Source organism: Aythya ferina (genome assembly GCF_964211825.1).
Source record: "Aythya ferina genome assembly, contig: HAP1_SCAFFOLD_103, whole genome shotgun sequence".
Lineage (NCBI taxonomy): Eukaryota > Metazoa > Chordata > Aves > Anseriformes > Anatidae > Aythya > Aythya ferina.
In genome coordinates this window covers 357,360-382,500 of record NW_028181416.1, presented here as the reverse complement: position 1 = coordinate 382,500, position 25,141 = coordinate 357,360, and the positions used below count along the sequence as shown (strand labels likewise).

Below are 25,141 nucleotides of genomic sequence, written 5' to 3'. Positions count from 1 at the left end.
TTTATTGTTCCTGTTGTTAATTTTGTTTCACAACAACAGATGCAAATATGTATCTTGAATGAGGGCAAAGGTGACCTTGGATCTGAAGCACACAGGCGTTCGCTAGTGTCCCCCCATCCGGAGTGAATCCAGAACGACTCGGAAGGAAAAATAAAATCCAAACCAGTGCGTTGTGATAAAGAGAGTTTAATAGGGTAGAAAAGGAATAAAAACCAACAAAATAATAAATAATGATACTTACAGTTTATAAGATATTAATATATAAAAATATTTAATGCTATTAAATACTTATAATTTTATAATAATAAAACAATGCCATACCGTACAACACAGTCAATAAAGTGGATTTAATTAAATAAATAGGAAAACCAACAAATTAAATGAAAATTTAAAAATTTAAATTTAATACAAATAAAACCCATTTGTCCCATTCCAATGAATTGCTATCCCCATCATCACTTCCCATCCCACTGATCATTTGCTGTCCCCAAAACCTCCCAGTTCTTATCCCCTTGGCATGCCAGTGCAAGAAGAAGTGCTCTGCAGGCAGAGGCCTTGCTGAGTGACCACCTAAGGAGAGGAATTTAATCCAGAAGGCAGGAAAGAAGAGCAATGCCCCGAAAGAAGAAGCAAGTCTTGTCTCTCAGCCCTTTGGTGTCCCAAGCAGCAGTTGCCATGGCCAAGCTTTCCCAGCCCAGCTGCTGCCAGCATCTCCCCAGCTTGCCATTGCCACCTTCCTGGGTGAGGCGCGCGCGCATTTGCCATTGGCGCTGTTGCCCATCCCTGAGAGTGGCAAGCCCATCCCCTAGCTCCAGCACGAGAGAGGGGAGAGGGCAAGCGAGAGGGGCAAGGGCTGAGGAGCGTGGCTGAAGCTGGAGCAGGTGCCTGCAGAGGTCTCTGTGCCTGCCTGGGTGCTGCGGGGGCCGTCGAGGAGAAGCCCGAGGTCGGTCACGGGTAGCTGGAGCCTGGCACTGTCGGCGGGGCGCTGGGCATGCTGCTGGGGCTGCTGGAGGTGGGCTGCGGCTGCACACAGGCCAGCTGGCACGCTGGCCCCAGCGCCTTGGCCCTGGCCCCCAGCGGCTGCAAAGTCTCGCTGGGGGTCTTTGTCCCCGGCTGCTGGCGCTGCAGCGTCCTGGCCCCGCTGGCCTGGGGACAGAGCCTGTCCTGGGGCCGCACGGCACGGGGCTCCCCACTCGGAGTCTCCGGCAGCAGCCGCGCTCTGCGGGGAGGTGGCGCCGCTGCTCCTTGCCCCCCTGCAGCCCCCGGGCTTCGCGCTCTCTTGCTGGGTGCCGTGGTGCTGTTGATCGCCAGCTGCTGCCCGCTGCTGCCTGCTTCCCTGCTGCTGCCAGCCACCGTGCTGCTGCCACCCGTCTTCCCCTGGCACGGTCTCTTGCGGCCTTGGCCAGCCTGGCCCAGCAGCGTCTTCCTCTCCTTGCCGGGGGGGTTCTCTGTCGTCGGCCTCCTGTGCTGGCAGCTCTGCGCTGTCCCGGGGGTGCTGCTGGGCGCAGGGCGCTTGGCCCCCCGCTTGGTGCCGGTGGACGCAGGGGCAGGCGGGGGGCTCTTGAGGGGACCCAGGGGGCGTTTGGGCAGGGGTCTCCTATGGTCAGTGCGGCCCTTGGGGTTGGGGCGTTTCTTGGGGGAACTCGGGGGGGATTTGGGCTGGGGTCTACTAAGGGCACTGGGGACCTTGGGGTTGGGGCGTTTCTTGGGAGAACTCGGGGGGGATTTGGCCTGGGGTCTACTAAGGGCACTGAGGAGCTGGGTGTCAGGGAGGCTCCTGGGGGGACTCAGGGGTGGACTGGGTAGGGGGCTCCTAAGCGCACTGGGCAGGGGACTGGCTGCAGGGCTGAGCGGGGGGCTCACTGCTGGCACGACGGGGGACTGCAGCGACAGCCCACCCTCAAGCTTCTCGGGGCGCAGCCCAGGGGTTGAGGGGACCTCACCGAGGGCTCCTGTGGCTTCCAGTCCCTGCGTGCTCGGCTCCTCGATGTCCTCGCAGAGGTCGGGCAGCTGCGAGAGGAAGCGGCTGAGGGCAGGACTGCTGGGCAAATCGGGGAAGGCGTCCTGGGGCTCCACGGCATCGAGCCAGCTGAGCAGCTCCTCCATGCTGGGGATGGGGATGTCCAGGTCGGCCAGGAGCTCGTCCTGCATGTGCTGCAGCTGCTGGCTGTCCCCTGCCAGCTCTGGAAAGGCCTCGGCAAAGGCATCAGGGCCCAGCTCGGGCAGCTGCGGGGGCTCCTCAGGCACCTGCGGGGCTGTCGCCGCTGAGGACGAAGCAAGAAAATCCCCCAAGACGGGCGATGTCAGCTTTCCCATGGCCCCTGGGTGTGGGGCGCCCAGCGGCCGGCTGTGCCAGCCCCAAACTCACCGTCAGGCATCGCCGTCTGGGTGCTGGCGGTCCTTGGAGCCTGGGCAGGCTTGGGGGCAGTGGGGCCGGGCAGCGGGGGCCCCTGGTCCTCGCTGAGCCCCACGGCGTGCAAGCAGGGCTCCGGCAGCTGCCCCCGGCTGCTGCTCAGGGTGCGGGGCGTGGGGAGCGCCTGCCCCCGCAGCGGAGGCCCCGGGACGAGGGGTGGCGGGGGGTTGCGCTGGGCGGGGGCCTGCAACAGGCAGGTGCCTGCGGGGTGCAGGAGCTCCCCATGGAGCACGGCCCTGGGCCCCAGCCCCAGCGCATGGTGGGGTACCAGTGTCCCCGTCACCATGGGCTGTCCCCACTGATGGACGGGGGCACAGGGAGGAGCGGTGTGGGGGAGCTGCCCCCCGGCGGGGAGCTGCACCAGCTGCAGCTGGTGCCCCATGGTTGGGAGCTGCACCAGCTGCAGGTTTTGCCCCACAGCGGGGAGCTGCACCAGCTGCAGCTGGTGCCCCACGGCGGGGAGCTGCCCCACAGCAGGGAGCTGCCCCCCGGCGGGGAGCTGCCCAAGCTGCAGGTGGTGCCCCTGGGCTGGGAGGTGCCCCCCAGGTGGCAGCTGCACCCCGGCGGGGAGCTGCAGCACCTGCCCCTGGACCCCCGGCACCACGTGCCAGACGGTGGCCTGGGGCAGCGCGGAGGGGAGGGTGGGTACCTGCGGGGGCTGCAAGGGCAGCGCCGTCGCTCCGGGGAGGGAGGGCAGCAGCCAGGCAGCCACCGTTGGCGGCACGGCTGGGACGACGAAGGGGGAGTTTTGCGTCTGCGCAAGCCGCGGAAGCCGTCTGGGGAAACCCTCTGTGGGAAAAAGGCCGCTGGGCTGAGCTCTGGGGCGCTGGGCTCGCCAGCAGGGCCGCAGCCCCGGGAGGAGCGGGAGCCGGCTGCTGGACCTGCCATGGTGGCTGGAGAGTGGGGCGGTTGCTTGGGGAACCCGGGCAACGGGGGTTCCGTCCCAACGGCTCACCAGCCCCTCGCCGACATCTTGGGGAGGACTGCAGGCTTTGGACCCAAGCAGGCTGCCCAGCGCAAGACTTGGCCATGTTCATTAGAACATTACTAGCCTCTAAGCCTCATGGCATCACCTTCCATCTTGACTGCTGAACCTCCTTGCTCCCTACTATCTTCTTTGCCAACATACAGCTGTCCGTCCACATTTACTTTTCCTACTTGGCTGGACTGAATTTAAGAAGGGAGCTTGCAACTCTTCCTCTTGTTTGCCACTTCATCATCAAACCAAATGAAAACCATTTGCCTTTAACCTCTTTATTTCAGGCCTTCTTTCCTAGTGGCCATTCAAAACTGGGAAAAAAATAGTCTACCAAGTGGGGTTTTTTTTTGATTTGATAATAAATCTGCAGACTGTTAAGTCATCAAGCACTTCAAGACTGTTTGAAATAATCTCGAGATTAATATAAAAGGAATTCCTCACACACGCTGCGGCCGCTTACCTTTAGTATAGTCGTTGGATGCGATGGAGCAGTATTTCTTGCTTTCGCCTGCACTGGAAGTCTTCCCTTCCTTGTAAGGTTGTTTACTGCTCTCACTTCTGCATTACTGACATGAAGAGCCATCTGGAGGATGGCATTCTTCCTTCTTCTCCCGCGTTATCTTCTGGAAACGAGGATCTAAGTGTTCCAAGGAGCCTTTCGCTTTCCTGGTGTTTCTCCTTTTTCTTCTTTTTCTTCTCCTTTTTCTTCTTTTTCTTACGCTTGCGATTGGCATTGTCAAAGCGGAGCGCACAGAAACACAAATCATGAAGTCTGAAAGAAACATGCAAGTTAAAAAGGGAAAAAAAGATGTGGCACTTGTTGCCTATATGAAACCTGATTTATTTTACCACAGGTGATGATTTGCAGCATGTCAGCTATTTTGTGGTGCTTTGTGCACACGCAACTTACTTTAGATGCAGCAAACTTAAGCCGTCAGATTGAAGGACCATAGGTCCTGGTTTGTACACAGATCATTAACAACGGCTAGCTCTGGAATACGTGCAAGCAGAAAAAATCTTTTAACCTAATCTGGAATGGTGTACGGATGTGATTCGAACTATGTGGTCCAAAGCTAGTGCTCTGACACAATTCAGCAAGAGCTTTCCTGTCTTCACTGATCAACCTAACAACATGATCCCCAGCCAGCTGGTGCTATCTAAAGAACTTAGAAACCACCAGGAAAAAAAAAAAAAAAAAAAAAAAAAAAAAAAAGGAAGACATGAGAAGCACCCAGAAAAGAATTAGGATAAAAAATGCGGAGTATGCTGGAATCCTTGCTTACTTGGAATCCTTCTCTCCATCTTTATCCTTAGACTTCTTTTTCTTCCAGAACTTGTGATATTTTTGCATTTTTTTCACCACCTACAAGCTCCTTTTCTATCTTTCTGTCTTTCCTTTCTATTTCACTTTCACTACCTTCTGCACGGGTATATTTTCTTTTTCTGTTTCCTTCTGTTTCAGTTTTCTGGCGACAGTTCTCCAAATGAGCTGACACAGGTGGAAGCGCATGTCTTTCACGAGAATGTCTTCTGGAATGTTGCTGAGGTACCGAGCAACGATGCAAGTCTGCTCGGGGTGTGCCAAAGCGACGTACATCTTCCTCTCTCAAGAGGGAACCGTGAGGCCATCCGCTTTTGTAATGATAATGCTTATGTGACCTGCTGTAGTAAGTTGCAGTCGATCTGTCAAAGGCTGAATCGCCGTGAGAGAACTTTCTCTCTCTACTGTCTCCTGTCGCATGAGGTGAATAGTAATCCTTGTAATAGCCACATCTTTCCCATCTCCGTGCTTCGTCTCGATAGTATCTTTCTCTGCTCCAACTTCTTTCCCCTTTGGATCGGTAGTACCTATTGCTACCTTGTTCTGATCTTCCTCCGCTGCCAGATCTGTACTTTGAATATTTGACTGCTCTTCTGCCATTCTCAGGGCTGTTTCTTTCACGAGGGAAAGATCTGTACCTGCTTCCCTCCCAGTACTCCTGCTTGTGACTCTTTTGCTCAACAAATTCCACGCTCTGAGAACACCTCCTCTTGCTGGAAGGACCTGCTTTTTGACTCTCCTTCTCTTCACTAGGAGCATGTTCCCTCTTGCTTCGGTAATGCTCTTTCTCAGTGGTTTTAGTCTTGTCCTTTGTATCTTGGCGTCTATCTGCAATAGCTAAGGAAGAAAGATTGTTAGAGCTACATTCAGTGTCAGACTCGAGAGAGGAAGTTTGCCGCAATTTCTCACCAGGCTCAGAAGAGTCTTTGCCGTACAAAACATTTTCTTTTGAAATGAGGTCACGTTCTTTTGATCTTCTTGGTTTCTCCTTGTCTCCACCGTCATCACATTGGTACTGGGCGAGGTATTCATCATTCCCAGGAGATTTCGGAGGTTCCGCAACACTGCATAAAATAAAAACCCATTTCTCACTTCTGCTGAAGGACGTGAATATTAAGAGTAAAACCTTCCAACGTCGAGCAAACAAACAAAAACCTCCGGACTACAGGAACGCTCGCAAAGATATGCCATTTAGAAACCTCTCCTGTGATTAGGACACCTTCTTCAGCTCCCAGAGAAAGTGCTTTTTCCCCTCTTGCTTCTGAAGCCATTGCACTAAAAAAGCAAACGCATCTGTCTCCTTCCACCTGCTGCTCTGAGAAAAAAGGCATAGGGGCGAGCGGGGAACAGCCAGTGTTTCTCCAGACAGTGGAGAAAAATGGAAAAACATTCTATAAAGGAACACAAGTTCTCCTTGAGGCACCAACCTGCATCAGAGTGATATGCTCAGTGCTGATCATTAGTTCTGTTCGTGACACTGGACACACAGTATGGAATTGTACTAATTTAAATCCTTCCATTAAATACTATTAGTAGACAGATAAAACTGTAACGAACTTCCATAAAGTCTTGTCTTAATCAGACTGTGCTCATTTTACCTCATTTCCTCTGACAAGCTGTTCAGCTGGCTGGCTCTGAAGGACTCCGTGATGACTTCTCGATTGACTGAAGGCATAGCTCCAGGCATCTGCAATTAAAACGCACAAGTCAGCAGACAAAAAAATACTATTTGTAGTAGTACTGAGGACTAGTCTTGTCAGAATGTCTCCATTAAATGGTAAGCAAGACCGCTGTGAGTTGTATGCATTATCTACACTTCAAAGATAACCCCAACTCACCCCCCAAAATCTACTTTATGAAACTTAGGAATTTTTATCTCAGCTGAGCTTAAGTTGACAAGTTCTAATGTAAGCTCAGGTCTGCAAATTCTAAGGGGATAATACCACAAAGCCTTACGATCACATGTGTGCTGTGTTTTCTCAGTATTTCACCTGAATTAGGAACACAATAAACACTCCCGAATACATCGTAGGTGAGAAATTCTCGATGGAGCAAATCTATGTTTCAAGCGATCCATTTGTTTTAGAAAAGAACATCTCAGAAGGTTTAACAGGTTCAACTCGGCAAGTGGAATCATCAAGTTTCAGTCCGTTTTCTTTAGATTCATTAACTAACCTAATAGCACCATTTAGTGAATCTGTTTTTGGCAGCTCATGCTGGGATCTTCCTTTGTCAGCATTCTGACAGGAAGAATCGGAATGCTGCAATGTACGGACTACCTTTCCAACCAAAATTCCATTAGAGGACATTGCATTGCATTTCAAATTCCTTTGAAATAAGCCCTTTGACTCCTCCTCAGATTTTCCTGAAGATTCTGCACCATAAGGGACTGTGTTATCAGAGCTGAGTTTAGGATTTTCATTCACTGTTGGCTCCACAAAAATTTCATCAGAAACTTTTTTGTTTGTTTGCATTTGCTTCATTTGCATTACCGAATTTGTAATTGTGGATGAAGGAACAGCCTGGTAGAGATCTTCATCCTCCACAGCACTGCTAAGAAAGTCAGGCTGTGACACAGTCTGACGAGCAGGCAATTTATTGTGAATACTGATGGTGATCTTCTGTTTTCTTGACGTATCAGTCATTGAAGGCCTGGTAATTGCCTGGTTTTGAACACAGGCCATTGGTGGTGCTGAAGATGGCCTTTTTAGGGTGACACCAGTGGTCTTTGTGTCCTCTTTTATGGATCCATTTCCATTTAAACGGCTTGAATTCTGTATTTAAAAAGAAGAAATTGCAAGATGGATTAACGCAAACACTGCATGTAACATTTTGAAACACAAAACTCTCCTACTGAGTGTTTCTACAAATGGTCTTAACACCTAAAAAGATGCTTAAAACCAAACAAAAAACCCCACACCAAACCCCAAACCCACTAGCAGTTTGGTGCCGTTATCTGCCCTCCCGCTTCCCTGAATTACCTTAATCATATGAGGAAGAAGTCGTGGTCCCAGAAATCCAGCCTGCTTACTATTAGCCCCCTGCTGACCAGGAGGGAATGAACAGGGATAAGATGGTGCTGGCAAGTAAAACGCACGTTCTCCAAGTGTCAAATCATAGCGCCTTCAGAAAAGAGCAGTGATCGTAGTTTAGTTTTTCTTTCAGCCTACTCTTGGATTAAATCCCATCCTATCATTTTAGAGGAACAGCTCATACGATATGGAAGCCTTCTCTACAGAAGGCTTCGCCAAGACTACAGACTGAAAAGTAGAGAACAGTCTTCCTACTAAGACTATCACTTGCAGAGCAATAATTCATTCTTACACCACAGATGACCTTCATTTCTCTCCTTCTCTAAAGTAGCCAGCTACAGATAACACATAGATAGCAATTTACACAAGTGCTGCAGTTTAAGGCCAAGCAACAAAAGATAATAAACGACACAGAGAATTTCAGGTTAGACAGAACTGAATTAGACAAATAATAATCTTCTCCTGGGATAGCAAGAAAAACACTTGCAAAACAGAAAAATATCAATAACAGGAAAGTAAATCTCTTCTGAACACAATTTAAGATTTGTTATTACCTGATATAAAAAAGTATGTAAGCTTGCTGACCAAGAACTCTTTTAATGTCAGTACGCACTACTTTAGCATCATTCATCTGATACCAAAGTCCATTACCAGCCTGCAAATAAAGACAATGATTTCTTTAGGTGAATTGCACGTTTTCCAATTGAAATCACGGATAGGAACAAAATACACACATGTCAAATAAAAATATAATGAAATCTTTTTCCCTAGAAACAGTAGCTGCTAGTCATGCTTTAATTGGTTTGCCAGCACAACCTTTACCCTGTTAGAAATGCTGTTGACTTCTACCTTTACATAGCATATATAGTGTCCTGAGTGACAGCTGACACCGTGATGTACCAGCACCGCGTATAAGGCATAGAGCAGTGGTTCTCCCATTGACTGCGACATGTAGGCTCTCAGGTCCAAATACTCCGGATATTTCACCTCCTAAAGAGACATCAAGAAGATAGAAAAATTATCCCAGAGTACTTCGTGGACTAGCCAGAGAAAAACACTTCCAAAAAACACAGACTAGAATTGATTTCTAGAATATATTTCTCGAATATATTTCTTGATTCACTACAAATAAGTCTTCCCATAAACAACGGTTAAGACTAGAAGTTGCAGAGAACTGTTTCCTGATGAATCAGCCTTCTCAGAGGAAAGCATATGCTTCTTGTCAAGCGGGAACTTTATTGATATTAAGAGAAAGAATAAGCCATAGTCGTTAGTCTACAATTATTGTCTGAAAATATTAACAACTTTCAGCTTTGGGGGATGTCCCATTACACAATGATATAGTTGCATTACAGTGGTAAATATACCTTGTTGATCTTTCCACCTGTGAAATCTGCAAATCTTTTCAGTGATATTGTGAGAACCTTGGAAGAACGGTGTATGGTAAATCTCTTGGATGCAGGAACCATCTTTTTACACCTTAAAAACAAGCAGAGATAAGTGTTTGAAGGCATCTTCTTTTTTCGCCCCCAAAACAAACTCCTTTTAATGTCTCACGCATGCCTATGCTATTTGAATGATATTTACTTGCATAATAGGTTGGTCTTTTTTCTTTTCATAAACCCATGCACTGCGTGTCAGGTTTGTTAATACACAGAAGAAGGTCAATTTTCCCAACAACTCAGAGCATAGCGGGAACAGGAATCTCTCACAAAAGGGTATGACCAGGTTGGATGGCAAGGTACCATTTCTTGGTCTACAAAAGTGGCTATTTGAACTCCAATCCTGGATACATTCTTTCAGCTTTCAAGGGGAATACAAATACTGAAAGCGGAACGAGAGAGCCTTGGTCCCCAGGGCTAGAAATTGCAAATAATCTCCAACATAGGTCGACTATCAACATCAAAAATACAACAGAAGCACATGGTCATTCTACAGGAGGGAGACATTTAACAGTAGGAAGTCTTCATGTACTGAGCTTGTCTGGAAAGACACTGAAACCATCTGCCATCCTTTGAAACAAAATAGTTCAGTTTGACACATTGCCCGCTCCAAGGTAGGACCTACGGTGTAAGCAGTGAAAATTAGCCACTAGCCCAGAGAACAACGGAAACTGGGCAGTTTACATCAAGAAAAGTACTGTCGAGAGCTAATAAATAGAAAGAACAAAAGTAGCTCTTTTTGAATTCTGATGGCAAAATACAAGCCAGAGAATTGCAAACCCATAGGGAATGCCTATGAACAAGACTTCCCCCCTCCAAGGAAACAAAAATCCAAGTCTTTTATAAACTTCCACAAAACTTGTAAGTAGATCCAAAGTTTAGAGGTAGTCCAACAGAGTCATGCAACATAGAAAACTGACGTCAAAATCTTACTCGCTACATTTATAGCAATTCTCTCCATCCAGCTCTTCAGGTTTCACAAAGAGTTCCAGAGCTCTGCTAACAGACGAAACCGCCTAGAGCAGCGAGAAAGAAGAGCGTAAAGTCACCGTAATTCAGAATTCCAGAGACATACTAGTAGTTTATAAGAGAATCTTACTAACATACTCAAGCGATCTACTAGGAGCACTGTGAAGAAGGAGGCAGAAAGAGCATGCTCAGCATTGACCTCACCTGGAAGGCATTTGACTTTGGAACAAATACTTTTCCAGTAGCCTAGACAGCATCTACAGTGTGCTTTGTCATCAATACTGGGGACAAATTCATCAGTCTAACAATTAGATGTATATTGAGGTAGAACAACAAAGAAGTATGACAGCATTATAATTTTTGCAGAAAGAGAATTCTTTCCCCTTAAACCCAATGCAAATGTGGAGACTATTTACATGGGTTCCACGGAAGGACAAAGTCCAATCCACTTCCTTAGCACCACCAAGCTCTTACGTTTTAACATTATATGTGGTTTGGTTTTTTAAGTTAAACAAGTTTAATTTAGAAAGTTATGCATGTACTTAAACATCATGAATTATATTTAGAAAACATCTTACCTTTATATCCAAAGTGATATCAAGAAATGCCTCATACGTATCCGAAACTGCTTTGCAATTCAAGCACTTCACTGGAAACAAAATATAAATGCTTAACATTATGTGAAGGAGACTAACTGTCCAAATTCAAGTTGTTGACAGATACTACTTTAGACAAACTACAGACTGCTTTACTACCGACAAAAGACACAGATCAGTTCTAAGGACAGGAATATTTTTTCAAGTACCTCTCGATCTTAGAAATCCTCCAAATATTTGATGAATGATGGTGGTAGCTTGAGAAGATCTGTCCAATCTGGAAATAAATTATAATCAGACCTCAGAAGATTTAAGGCACAGAGTCAACTCTTCAAAGAGTTTGATGAAAACCAAGGATGATGTAGACTTTCGTTGCTGATAGTAAATAAGGCACTAAAAGGTGCTAGAGATCATTTCTGAGAGTAAATAAAGGACTAGAAGGTGCTAGAGAATGTATGAAAGTGAACTTGTTTATGCTTACTCGGTGCTTCCGTTCAAGCACGCTTCCTGCATAGCATCAACAGTATAGCGCAAGAACTCGTGTGCGTCTTCTTGACTGCCAAAACGGAAATGTTGTCCTATTCCTAAATAAGAAGATGATAGTATTGACCTCATTTAAAAATGAAATCATTCTTGTATTTCTAAAATCTCTCTTCATTGGAGTGTTAAAACCACTTAGACACATCAAATAATTATTTGAAGATTACAAGCTATCGAAAAGAAACACATCTGAAGCCACTTACGACTGAGATTACTGATAACATGCGTAGGCTCGATGGCATCAACAGTGCAACGCAGGGCCTGGTTAATGTGAGTCTCCATCGTGCACATCATGCAAAAATCTTGTTCACGACCTGAAGAGTGAAAGAGCAAAGCATCCCAGTCCAGCGAAATATCCAGAACTACAAACATCTAAGTACAATTTAAACTATAGATACAATATCCACTCTCCTTGCTACATTCTATTCTCCCAAGATGCCAATGTCCCAACAGTCTTGTAACATTTCATTTCACACAACTTGACAGAAGAAAAATATCCACTAAGCCTGTATTCAAATGCATGTTGTGATGAGAAATCTAAAAGACTACTGCAAAGTCGCAGTTGTAAAGGCTGACAGGAATGTGAACTCCACAGGCTGCAAAATGTATTACTCTCTAAAATTACTACCAAATGCATTACTGTCCAATGCACTTCATTATTCCCATGAAGCAATAAATAATCCTTTAATAAACAAACAAACAAACAAACAAACAAATAACTAACTAAATAAATAAAACATGGTGCATTAATTGCACTCCATATGCTATTCGGAGCCCACTGCTAATACAGTGCTCAAAGCCAGCTGCTACAGGTAAAATCAGGCAAATAAGCTTATCTCACAGAATCACTGCTGTTCTTTCACCTTCAGAGCTATCCAACAGATTCAAAATACTGTTAGAAAGTACTCACATGACTGGCTGTGCTCAAGAGAAAGCATGTAATTGGCAAGTGGGGGTGTGTAGGTCAAACACTGTAGAGTAGCATTAAGAAAACATGTGTTGCCAAGATTGTACAGGCCAACTCCAACACTTTGTGTTTCTCGCCAATCCATACAAATCTTCTCAGGTGGAAAAAGAATGCTCTGTGGCGGAGCAATTCCATCATTAACGACTGCAAGAAAGTTAAATTTAAAAAGAGATCTTGTTTGTTTGTTTCGAAGAAAGGTATTTAAAAAAATACTATTCTGCAGGAGCACCTAGAGGAGCTAGCTACAATCCAAACCAGAAAAACTTATTGCAGACAGCTTTAATACCACCAAATTCAAATTGGCTGGTCAACACAATGTTTTGGGGAAAAAAAAAACAAAAACAAAAACAACTTTAGTCAACCATTTTAATTTTTCTAAGGCAAGGCTAACTGCCATTCTGTTTGTAGCACCTAATGCCAAGTTCCTCTCCATCTATAATCTTTAACCTGATTAACTCAACTACTGTTTTTTTCCTTATTATAACTTAAACCACAAACTTAGACTTGAAATTATACGGTAAAAACGTAAAAACTAGGAACTAGGAATGACGGTACCCCTACAGATACCAGATTTTTTCCTGAGCAATGTTATCCTTCAAAAAACCTGTGAAAAATGGAAGCTGTGAATAGCAACAATCAAACACTTTTCTCTGCAAAACAGAAAAGACATGGAGGAATCTGTGCATTACAAAAAGCTCCCCGTATTTCTCTGTTGACTGTAAATATATCAAAATTAATTTCTGTAACATCAGTCACTTCAGTTGCCTTAGGGGATTCGCTTTTGAAGTCTTTCTTCACAGTAGTCCCCTTCTCTATCAGTGCAACAAGTAAGAACTGCATTTTCTACTTTTGCTTTGAAGACAATGGAGGCAGGATAGAACGCACACTTACTTAGATCTCTTGGGGCAAAAGCCTTAGATTTTTCAGATGATCTACAGTAAATAGCACCTCCACGTCCTTGGGCCACAGAGACTTGGCTTGAATCTTCTGCAGGCACTATCCGGCCCCAGTTGGCGGTGCGTGACATCAGTATTTTAGGACTTGGTTTCTTGGATTTGCCAGACCGCCTTGAAGAGGGCTTTTTAGGCTTTGAAGATTTGGGCTTCTTAGCTACGGTCATTGTTCACATCTGCGACAGAGACAGAAGTTCTGGTTGACGTAAGACTATCAAGAAGCACTCCAAGAAGAAAAGAGTAACAGAAGTCCTGTCACTTAATCTCAAAGAAACAGCCTTAAGAACTAAATCGCTGGTATGAATGATTTAAAAAGAATCCCCAAACTAAACACACAAAGTGAAAATTTCCATCTAAACTCTATCAGTATTACTTTTCGCTTCTGCAGAACTAGTGGCTGATGCCATTTCTTTCCCTTCCGTAGGATTTTAATCCATTACAACTCTGGAGTCTTTTTAATATAAAAATGTAGAAGACATTCTCTGAGGGGAATCAGTTATTTATTGATTTCCGGAGTTGCGCAATTATCTGTTAATTAGTACCTATGATCTAATAGATAATTGTTGCAATTATCTATTGCTGGCATTAGTAACGGAACACTATTACTTCACTGCCTGCGTTTTTCTGTTTCGTCTGCACAAAGGTACCCAGAACTCACTGCTACTTTTCTTCTGTCTTTCCAGGGCTCGCCCTCTACCTCACTGTCTACTGCACCAGTCATGAGGGGTTTGTTGTGATTCTAGAATGAGCCTAGCTTTTAAATACACCTTTCATGGGCGTCACTTGGTGATAGCAAGTTAATCTGTGAGGGCTCCTCAGTCTACATCATGCGGTCGCTTTTTCCAGGTGAAAAAGCGGAGCTGTAAGTGGCAGTACACCAAAGCCCTGGCATGCTGAGATCCAAGAGGAGAGATGTTTGGCCCTCCTTTTCACTCCTGGGAACCATATACCTCAAAACCCACAGAGGATGGGCTATATCTCAGAGAAATCTTCGGAAAGGAGAGCATGAAGAGCATGTTTGCAAATTTATTTCTCCCTGGGCTTCTTCTGCTTCTCCAAGAAAGACGAGTTTGAATATAACTTTGGCAGCAGTACTTCTGGTGTTTTACTCCTACCACATTTAAAACTCCTACGACAAACTGAAAAGTTAGACTAAAAAGCAGCTCTTTCCGTTCTCCTTTCTAAAGTTGCACGCTTTCCTCATGCAAAACAACAGGGGAATGTAAGCTAGAAACGGAAATGCTGAATGTAAAACAAAACAAAACAAACCTCAGCCCTCCAGGACAAAAGCCAATAACTGCTACAAAGTCCTTTTTAAAATGCTGATTAGGTTTCAAGGTGATACCGCTTTAAATAAGCGTAGTTGTGTGTCCATAGGCAGAAGCTGAATAATGACAGGATGAACTTCTATACTTCATGTTTTGTTACTGTCTTACTGTAGCACACAGGGACTTGTTACCTTTAGGGAAACCACTAACCTCATGGAGGGTTTAAAACATAAGCTAGTTTGTTATACCAAAATGACGGAGAGAACAAAGCATAAAGTGCTTTCAGATTTCTAGCACGCCTTGATTGCTGTCCATTAAACTTCAGACACGTTAAACAAAACACAGTAAATAAGAAAACTCCTAGTCCCACAGCTGGCAAATTGTGTGCAGAGGTTGTAATTAGAACTTTTTTGCCTTGACGTTTTACATTTAAAATTGATTTTAAATCCATTCTATACACACTTTCCATTCCTGAAAAAACAATACGCAAACCTGACAAATGCATTTACATGAGAAATGAAGTCGTCCTTGTCCGATTGGAAGACTAAGGTGACAGCTCCTGGGCTCAGGGATAAGCTCCGATCTTCACCAGTGACAGCTCCTTTTTTAGGATTGAAAGGGAAAATGTTTCAGCAACACATTGGAAACATACTTAAGGGACAAGAAACAAAATCAAGACTGCAGTGAGAAGGAGAACAGAAAAACAATACTGGGGAAAATGGGAAGGGAAGGGAAGGGAAGGGAAGGGAAGGGAAGGGAAGGGAAGGGAAGGGAAGGGAAGGGAAGGGAAGGGAAGGGAAGGGAAGGGAAGGGAAGGGAAGGGAAGGGAAGGGAAGGGAAGGGAAGGGAAGGGAAGGGAAGGGAAGGGAAGGGAAGGGAAGGGAAGGGAAGACCTTGATCTTTATACTGACCAATGAGATAAGCCTTACACATTTTTAAGTTTATTTTTGACAACTGATTGAGGTGTTACCAGCTATTAAGTACGATTCAAGAGCAAATATTAACACTAGAAAGAAGAAATCCGATCCACCACCACTGTTTCAAAATACATCCATTTCTCATTTGGAGATGACGTCTCTCTGGCAAGGTAGTAGAAAAACTGTAAATACCGATAGAGCTTCCTCTCCCGATGTTCCATATACATACCGATGCTGTTCCTACACCTACGCTCTGAGCATAAATTTATGTTGACATGAGTGACAAGAGAGGGTGTTACTCCTCTCTTTGTTTGCCTTGAGAGACACACCTCTTGTCCATTGAAAAGTAAATTCAAGATTCCAGATCACTTAAGACAGTTGCTATCCCCCCATTCAGAGTTCTGCAGCAGCACTCTTCAGATGTGTTTAGCAGTCTCTTTAGAAAATGTTATCACTTAGGACCTGCTTCTCAGTAGGTCCACGTTTGGCCTCCGCTTAGCAGAGAGTCAATCCCAGCTTAAGCTTTCGTACAAGAGCCCCTTCACGAAACGGAGTTGAACCCTGACATAACTGAGTTGAACCTTCAACCTTGAAGCTTCCTTAAAGAAGAAAGCAGCACCCAGGCCAGGAAATAGAAATTAATCGTCACTTTACCCTGAAACGCAGTGGGCTATTCTGTGCTGGCAGGATTGCTGCCGGGCTGGCCGACGAGGCGGCGGGCAGCTCCCCGGGGCCACAGGGCCTGGCACAGGGAGCCGCCGGGGGTCTCCAAGGTCCGGGAACAGCGGCAACAGCGGCAACAGCAGGGACAGAGGGGACAGCAGCGACAGCAGCAGCCACCTCAGCCGGGGCCGTCTCCACAACCGCCACAACGGCCTCGGAACGCCGCCGAACTCGGAGCTCCAGCGTGACGCCTTGTGAACCTGGCCGCGCTGCTCATGGCTAAAACCAGAGCGTTTCCTCCGGCGTGTGTTTACTGTCGGTGCCGGATCGGCCTTCACCCCGAGCTCTCCCTGCCGGGAGGGCTTTGGGGTTGGGGTTTCCCTCCCGCCGCCGCCGCCGCGGGCAGGCCCCGCGCGCAAGGGGTCTGCACTGGGGAGCAGCATCTCACCCACGGCGAGAGACCGAGGGCACGACATGAAAAAGCCCCGACACGAAAAAGCCACGACATGCGGCCAAGGCGGCGGGGAGACGGCTCTGAGGGAGCTGCCACTTCGCCCCGCCGTCCTCCCCTCCCGGGCCGCCCCGCCGAGCCCCGTGCGCCTCAGGCGCTGCGCTGAGGGGGTGGCTGGCTACTGAGACAGCTGCCCAAGGCACTGCTCATGGCACCGAGCCTGACGGAGGTCAACAAGTGTTGAACAATGCTCTCAGACATCGGGTCTCACTTTGGGGTGGTCCTGTGTGGAGCCACGAGTTGGACTTGGTGATTATTGGGAGTCCTTTCCACCTTGGGATGTTCTCTGATTCTAGGTCAGCAATCCAGTAGCTGATGAGAAGTGTGGAGTCATTCAAAGGGAAGAGAGAGCACAACACTTCTCGTTTGCAGAAGCGGCTATTTGGTAACCAAACCGATGATTCCTTTGCTTCTAGAGCAACTAACAGCAGGGATCCGCTTTACAATGGAGGGAAAAGAGTCGTTGGCATGTCATGTGAAGTAAGCTTCAAATCCCAGAGGATGATTTTGTTGGAACTTTATTCAGCTGAAAACACAGAAGCCTTGCTTTTGCTTGTGTTAGTTACAGCTCCAGTTTACTTTGGTTGGGAGGGAAGGCATTCCAGGCTAATGTGCTGTACCTGTTCCTTCAGCTCATTGTCCATAAACGGAGGAGCAAACGAAATCAGTTTAATCTCCATAAAATGCAGCAGACAAAGCGGAGTAGAGGGCGATCTAGCACTTAATTTTTCCTGTAAGCAGGAAACCCAGAACTCAACAACACTTTTCAAATCTTGTCCTGCAGTAAATGACCAGCTGAGTGAAGCTTGCATTTAGAGGATGTGCTCCTCCAGTAGACGGAAATAGCTTTTCCTCTTCACAAGTGCAACTGAGTGGTGGACTGGCAGCTACGTGGTTAACTAGTTGTGCCAAAGGGGTTGTGTTGAATGCACAGAAAAATATGCAGGTCCCAACAGTAAAGGGTTGTCTGTAGGCATGACACCGAGTACAGATGTTGTCTGCAGGTTCGTGCAGAGTGCACCGCGCCAATAAGCACCCAGAGTCGGAATGCACACGAAGGTCTTTTAATTATATAATTACTTATAGAACTCTGCAGAGTCAGGCACTTGGCCATCTTTCGCAAAGCAAGCACACCTCTGACTCGAATCACCGTCATTTATACACAGGAAACTTGTGAAAACTCTCTCTTTGGCTCCTTTGGATTGGTTATTACAGCTCACCTAACTTATCTCCACTGAGCTTGTGCATTACAGAGGAATACCGGGGGGGAGGGGGAACAGGAGAGGGGGGACACACACCGAATCCCACATTAGCATAGATTAGCATTTTGACAGGTGTGATTTTTAATGTGCTAATGACCCTTAATGAGAAAAAGGTTACTATAGGTCAGTCTGGAGCTGGTGTTCTCCTTCCTGTTTTTTCCCTTTTAGCCCTTCTCTTCCTTGCTTCTGCTAGCTCAAGGCTACCTGTCTCTCTCCTTCTTTATTTTCTCAGCTAAAAGACTGCACAAGCTACACGCCTCCCTATTTGCTTCAACATTTCCTTGGTTTTGTTTTTGTTTTTTTCCCAGCTTTGGGACGACACAGGTGTGGTTTGATATTTGCCAGTATAGCTAAAACTCACGCCAGTCTGCTCACGCACAGTAAGTAGTAAGATTTAAGGACTGGTTTCATCGGCTTCTTCCATACTAACATCCTTCTTATGTTTTAGATATGCTGTAGTTAAATCAACACTAAGTTACTACTTGTGGAGTAATCGCCTTAAGCGACTAGGCATCATAAGCACACCTCCATCCCAAAAGCTACCCGCCTCCAAGGTGCAACCACCCCTCACTGAGCACGCCCTCGGAATTTCTCAGAGCCTGTACCTTTAAACGCAAGTGAGATCATTTCTACCAAGCACAACCAAGATACGCATGACTAGAGTCACTCAAGCTCCACCTTAAAGATAGAAAATAATACCAATTGCTTTAAGAGAAAGGGGATGTTAGGGAAGATACTATCAGGAAGGATTCCTTCTGACATCACTCGACAGGCTGAGCCTCTCACTCCCCCACCCCCACTCCATTGGGACGCCGTGGGGTAAGATCTGAACGCTTGCTTATACCAGGCGTCTCTGTGGAATCTTAGAAATCTCTAGAGTTTTGATGCTTTTTAATGTCTTAATACCTAGGCTGTGTACCTGTGCATTTCATGCATGCTAGCTTGCTTTTGCAGACAGTGAATTTATCACTGACAATCCAAAGAACCTGTGTACCTGTCGCCGTAAGAAATTGCACTTAATTGCATTCTTCCTAGCTGTGAGAGTTCTCCTTGAATGCGACTAGAGCGAGGCCGTACTGCGTTGTTGGTGAATCCGTGACCGTGATAGTTCAGCACCCTGAATCCGACGGGACCCATGACGGTCAATCGGCTACACCCCTTAACGCGACACTACTAGACGAAGAAGATGACAGGGCTTGCATGCACTGCATTAGGCTTTGCATGTGAAAACACCCCCAAATAATGTCACGTACACTTAATGTTTTTAAAGGGAAAAAAACAGGAAGGTGTAGTCTCTCTGTAAGCTACAGCCCTACATAGTTAAGGCATCAGCATTCATTCCTTTGCTTGATAGCAAAGTATGAACATACAGAAGAGTTAAATATTTTCTTTGCATTCTTAAAGGCGATTTTTCAGGCTTGGGCTTCAGTTGTTGGAGTTGAAGAAATCAGTAGACATCCTTACTTTTACGTTAAGACCAAAATCTTTATCTAAGATTGTGTTATCTAACGCAACTAAACTCCCACCCCCACATGGTTTTTTTGTAACTTCGCAATGATCTTGCTGCAGTCCCACTCTGATGGTCTTTCAGTAACATGCAAACTGCCGTGGCAGATTCTGTTACAGTGCTTTTCTATTGACAGTGTGCATAACACTCAAGGTAAAGCCCCTCATTTCGCAGTGGGGACATAAAGTGTTTCTTTGGACCCTGCTGCTTCTGTTAGTACTCATTTTTTCACAAACTTGTTGAACCTGAGCCGTGCCTACTGAGCCAACGAATGCTTTGATGACACAGTATTTTGTCAAAGCAGTTTTGCTTCTTGGAGCTACAGAAGCAGCTCTGGCTACGTGATAGCGAATTGTGCTGCATTGGCAAAACCAGACTTAGCTACAGACTTACAACACTTGCTAACTCGATCTATTTCAAATCTCATTTTAACTTTAAAGGACAATCAGTTTTGTGGCTCCTGTCTTACTAATTTGCCTTGTTTTGCATGGAAGGGCAGCCTGTGAATGTTTTGCTTTATTGCGTGCTTCAAAAAAAGGCTGAGGAAGAGACTGGAGGAACCTTTTCTATTCTATGGACTTTCCCCCGAGAGTGTGGAATTGCAGGCTACTTGGATGAATGTTCCAATGTGAGTAAGGGAGCAGACCTCAGCCAAAGGAGGTGGAATCCTTGCTTAATAGTAAGTATCAGTGTGGGGACATCTTTGCTTAACGGGAGCCATTTAAACTCTTCATAGAAACAAAATAAGCTGGACATCTTATGCTTGGAAAGCAGTATGGTTACACAGCTGCTAACATAATGACTTGAGTCTTCTGCTCTGCAACTTCAGGTTTTGTTTTCAAGCAGTGCATACATCAGTTTAAGCTTTGGACAAGGAGATTTGCAATGCAAATAGTGATAAACCAGAATCAGCGGCGCTGACGAGTGTAATGGTGAAATGCAGCAAATCAAGTATTCCTGGAGAAATGTGAGATTACAAAACTAGTAAGCCATGAAGCACTTTTGTTGTTGTTGTTGGTTGTTTTTTAAATCAATTCTTATATGCTGAAATAGCACCTTCAAGAAAATCTGTTTATCTAGCCAGGTAACGGTGTCTCCCTGTAAACAGGAAGGAAATGCCAGGAGCAGCCATACCTCTTTGCTGTCAAAATAAAGAGCAAGTCGAGGCCAACATCATGCCATAGTGCAAAGGCTTGCGAAGAAAGATCATTCTACGAGGTCTGCAAGAAAAGATAACTTACTTTGTCATAAGTTTGTCAAATAGAATGGACGAGTTAGTAGTCGAGTACCGACTGTGTCCGACTCTACAGCTGCGGCGCAGCTCCAAGTCCCTGTTTTCTCCGTGGACTCGTCTCACAGTTTTTGCACCAGCTCTACTCCTCAATGTTCTGGTGACTGAAACGCAGAAACAAAGGATTTTGAAACAGTGAAGATGGGATTCTCCTTATTTCACCGTTGCTCTTGTAAAATGGAAACAGACAGACAAAAAAGGCACCCTGAAGTGGATTGAGTTTTCTTTACATTTCAGATCAGAAGTTGGTGTCACAACCACTGCATTCCACTAATTTATCGCTCTGCACGTTTAAACTGTCTACTTAAAACTGGGACCTGTAGGGAAATTTTTAAAGAGACTGAAAGCTAGACAGACAAAAACAAACGTGCAACTTTTGTTCCATGCAGGAGGGAAATCTACTCCACTTATTTCTGTCTTGGAAAAGTGAGAACAATCAACACCTTTCTCTAAGGTGTTTTCACTCCATTCATGTCAAACTGTATCTAACAGTGCTCAAAACAAACACTAGGACATTGCAAGCCTCTTCCTAAGAGGTGTATGTTTGATTACTCTGTTTATGCATGCAGCACTTCCATTTCCTGCATTAGGATCTAACAGCTCAAGGAGGGAAGAATCGTTTCAAGAGAAACACCCAAACACCACATAACTCAAACTCGTGCTTTTTAGAAAAAAGCCTGCCCATTGTTTGCCATACAGCACCCTTTGGCACAGGTTGGTTGCTTGCACTGTCATTAAAAGAGCCAAGAGGACAAGGGGAAGGGAAGAGCTACACCACTGTGCTGCTAGGATCACAGCTAAGGTTTACTTTTGTGCTTGCCAGCTATAAAACTGAGTTTGAACTTACCAAGTATCGATTTACTTTGCACAATTAGAACAGTTTGCTTTGTGCCTACCAAGCTGCAATTCACACTGCTCCCTCCCCAAGGAATTCATAAAATCTCCTATTTGCACCTACCTCTCTTCACAGAAAAGTCACTGAGGAGTGAATTCAGCTGACTACAGAAGGCTTTGGGGCCAAATGAAAGCCATGGAGTGACCAAGTGCCATCCTCTTCAGTAACCTGCGCAAATAGGTATCCCGGGGACTTACAGCCACTTACCTGTGCTATATTCTTTTTTTTCGTTCCAATTTTAGCTTTCTCAACTGCCTACATTAAGAAAGAGGACAGGGCAGAGAAGGGAGAAAAGACTTGTTGTATTAGACCCATCAAGGATGGGAAATTTCACCATGTTTACAAGCCAGTGCTCCATGGTATACAAAGAGAAGCCTGTAGGCCTCACGCAGGATCCACATCCCAAGTCTGTTGCGTGCCATATACACGCGGTTCTGTATGTACCCACATTTCCTAGCTTGCTCATGTTGAATTCTCAAAATTATGAGCAATAGCACCCAAGTGGAAAAGATACATGTCCTGGTTTCAGTTAGGACAGCGTTAGTTCTCCTCCTAGTAGCGGGTAGGTTGCTATGTTTTGGCTTAGAATGTGTGAAAGGATGTTTAGAAGATTGCTGATACCACCCCGATGTTTCAATTGCTGCAGAGCAGTACTTACAACAAGCCAAGGACCTTTCGGTGTCTCACTGTCCTACTGGCGATCAGAATCGGCGCACAGCAACAGCTGCGAGGGGACAGACTCAGGATGGCCGACCCCAACTGGCCAAAGAATTCTATGCCTTATGGCAACACGCTGCACCATGGATAGGGCGGGGCAGCCGGGCTGCTAGGGGTTACGCTGGGCACTGGTCAGCGGGTAGTGAGCAACTGCATTGTACATCACTTGTTTTGTACACATTACTAGTAGCAGTACTATCATCATCACCATCATTATTATTATTTTCCTGTCTTAATAAACTGCCTTTATCTCAACTCGCGGGCTTCACTGTCCCGTTTCTCTCCCCCATCCCAGAGAGGGAGGTGGGAGGGTTGCAGAAGGGCTGTGTGGTGTTTAGCTGCCGGCCGGGTTAAACCACAACAACACCTCAAAGGGGTTGGGGAAAAAAACAGGTTTTTTTAGAAAAGCAGAAGACTTTCACTGAGAAGAGGGATTCTAGTTTTAAGGTACTGGTACGCCATCAGCATGCTCATAGGCCTCTGCTGATTTTAGCCGGAGGTTTATCAGGCCACAACTCACTGCACATGCTTTCTCTCTTGCTTTTCAATCTACAAATCGAACAGAGATTGAACATATAGAAATACAGTACCTTGAAAAGCATCTTCTCTTGACATTTCCCCTCAGTACCGCCATACTTTCTTCAAAGCTGGAGACTGAACACCGCAGGATGCTTTTGCTCATTGATCTTAAACGGTGTCTGTTGAAACATTCAATACTGGGAGAAGAATAATCCTAGGGAAAGAAGGAAACAAGAATATATTTATGTGAACCACGTAGACTCAGATAAAGAAATTCTGCCTCACGCAAGTTTAATTGACCCTCCTGACTTGGTAGTGGGGCAACTAATGGCAGGCAGACACTGAAACGCTGCTGTGCTCAAGAAAAACCGGGAGAGAAAAAAAAAAAAAAAGCTTTCAAAACTAAAGCTTCCCTTTCCCCACCGTTTTCTTGTGGATAACTTAAGCTTAATATCCTTGGCAAAAAGATATTGCAGCAAAACCTTTCACATAAACTTAGTGTTTCGTGAAAAACTACAACAAAAACAAAAAACTTTATATTCAAATGAATTTAAATTAAAAAAAATAAACTAATTAATTTAAATTAAAAAAAAAAATAATTCAATTGACTGTTCAGAGGAACAGTCAAGCTTGACATTATACATCCTAGAATTAAAATCTAGTTTGAGTTTTTCTCCCATCTCCAGACCTTGCTAAAGATGCTTATTAGGAGCTCTGTCAAAAAAAGTGTAAGGCTTGTTATATCAAAGCTTCGAACCCTTCTTACTGCCCTTGACCTTCTTCACATTGCTGCTCCTACAAGGGTGAGCACTATCATTTTTAGTACGGGAGGGAAGCTGTCATATCCTTGAGTGGGGGGTCGTTCTGTTTACAAAATGAAGTTCCAGTAAGAGTACATCAAATGAACCAACTTTCTTTGAACTTTAATTCATCGCTATATTGAATGAATGACCTCTGGATTTCTCTCTCCCATTTGGAAGTCAATTTGAAAACAAACTACCTCTGCCATAAAGAGCCAGGCATCAGAGACACCTGTTGCGCCTCAAGAACAGAGAAGGTATGAACGACAAGAGCAGCTGAATAAAATGCAACTTGCCATTAGAAATGGGTGTACTGGCATCTACAGGTGCCGCTGGCATCTCCTCATCTGGTTTCTCGTCTTCAGTAGCAGGGTTCTGCTGTGGTGACTTGGAGTTGTCGCATGGAGCACACGCTGCAGAGGTGCGACCTTGCAAGAAAGAATAGATACCAAAGATCTTCGTCGTGCATTTTCAGTTACAAATGCAGAGACAAGTCTTCAAATCCTTAGCGTTAAAGCACGTACCTCTTTTCTCACGAGATTCTTTAATTTGTTCACAAAGTCGTCTAAACTCTGTATCCATTTCGTTCCTCACCATTGAATATGCAGTGTCTTGCAAAACATAGGCGCTGTGACTATCTGAAATTTTACACACTTTAACTGAATGTTGTCTACCAACCAATGAAACTGTTTTGATCACAGAAAAAAATTGCTTTCTTCATAGGTTTGTTCCAAAAGGTTCTCTCAGTGAATATTTTCAGCATAACAACATCGAAGTTAATTAAAACAAAAGCACTAGTTCCTTGGGAACACTTATATCACAATTCCATGCCCAAGTAGCAAAATGATAAAATATTTACAGTCTGGACGTCCAAAATCATCTAATCCATCCGAAGTCTATTGTGCGCACACAGCATTTATCCATCTATACGTTCGACAGATTTTTTAAACTAGGGCTAAAAAGCACGTCCTCACCTGTAGATCTTTGATCCGGGTAGTACTCTAAGGCATTGTTACAGATTAGATCAATGTCCTTCAGCTAGTCTCCTGCAGTGAGGTACTGGCGCGAGTCAATTTGAGTCAGAACTGTTGAAAGATCCATCGGCTCTTTAATCCTTGTGGCATAGTCAGGTACCTGCAGATCAAATACAAGCATTCAGAGGTTTTCTTAACCTTGCACACTGTCTACCAAAGTTATTCTGAAGACTTTAAATAAACGACTTCCTAAAAACTCTGAACATTTGCGATGCATCAGAAGATGCTGAAATTAACCAGTTTGCTTCTCAAAAATGGAAGGGCTTTTTCATTTTTCATTAGAGCGGCCACGAGAGGACAACAAGAAGTAGGGAGGTCAGAAGCACGTGCATGGTAGAGAAGAAACACTGAGGGTGGGAGATTCATTTCACTTTGCTTCAGAAAATCACAACAGTGAAAGCTGAGCAAGCCATCCGGCATTCTCTTTGTTGTCGACATTGAGGAAAAGGTGCATGAATTGCACCTGTGAAGTACCTATTGCAGGCATCTACTTTAGAATGAGATAACTGGGCCCTGAGGTGCTCATTTCTTCCCTCAGAGCAGAA

At 45.3% G+C, this 25,141-nt stretch overlaps 2 protein-coding genes across 2 annotated transcripts in view; both read right to left on the bottom strand.

The window, feature by feature from the left end:
* The window catches only part of LOC311428616 (uncharacterized protein), a gene marked incomplete at both ends in the record, with an annotated part of 7,259 nt that extends 3,701 nt beyond the window's left edge, over positions 1-3,558 (bottom strand). Inside the window, 3 exons of the mRNA XM_084539979.1 lie at positions 1,671-2,264; positions 2,369-2,537; positions 3,523-3,558. Of these exons, the coding sequence (XP_084396105.1) occupies positions 1,671-2,264; positions 2,369-2,537; positions 3,523-3,558 (799 nt within the window). The remainder of the gene's footprint in view (positions 1-1,670; positions 2,265-2,368; positions 2,538-3,522) is intronic.
* A 529-nt stretch (positions 3,559-4,087) lies between these two features.
* The window catches only part of LOC311428619 (ubiquitin carboxyl-terminal hydrolase 42-like), a 68,513-nt gene continuing 47,459 nt past the window's right edge, over positions 4,088-25,141 (bottom strand). Inside the window, exons 3-23 of the mRNA XM_084539981.1 lie at positions 24,087-24,200; positions 23,859-23,990; positions 22,834-22,976; positions 21,734-21,781; positions 20,582-20,735; positions 13,151-13,388; positions 12,203-12,403; positions 11,496-11,606; positions 11,234-11,336; positions 10,962-11,029; positions 10,735-10,805; positions 10,121-10,203; positions 9,113-9,224; positions 8,595-8,735; positions 8,300-8,400; positions 7,695-7,836; positions 7,206-7,487; positions 6,312-6,400; positions 5,623-5,777; positions 4,676-5,550; positions 4,088-4,164 (exon numbers count right to left, since the gene is read on the bottom strand). Coding sequence (XP_084396107.1) covers positions 4,703-5,550; positions 5,623-5,777; positions 6,312-6,400; positions 7,206-7,487; positions 7,695-7,836; positions 8,300-8,400; positions 8,595-8,735; positions 9,113-9,224; positions 10,121-10,203; positions 10,735-10,805; positions 10,962-11,029; positions 11,234-11,336; positions 11,496-11,606; positions 12,203-12,403; positions 13,151-13,379 — 2,736 coding nt within the window. The 5' untranslated portion in view covers positions 13,380-13,388; positions 20,582-20,735; positions 21,734-21,781; ... (1 more) ...; positions 23,859-23,990; positions 24,087-24,200 and the 3' untranslated portion in view covers positions 4,088-4,164; positions 4,676-4,702. The remainder of the gene's footprint in view (positions 4,165-4,675; positions 5,551-5,622; positions 5,778-6,311; positions 6,401-7,205; positions 7,488-7,694; positions 7,837-8,299; positions 8,401-8,594; positions 8,736-9,112; positions 9,225-10,120; positions 10,204-10,734; positions 10,806-10,961; positions 11,030-11,233; positions 11,337-11,495; positions 11,607-12,202; positions 12,404-13,150; positions 13,389-20,581; positions 20,736-21,733; positions 21,782-22,833; positions 22,977-23,858; positions 23,991-24,086; positions 24,201-25,141) is intronic.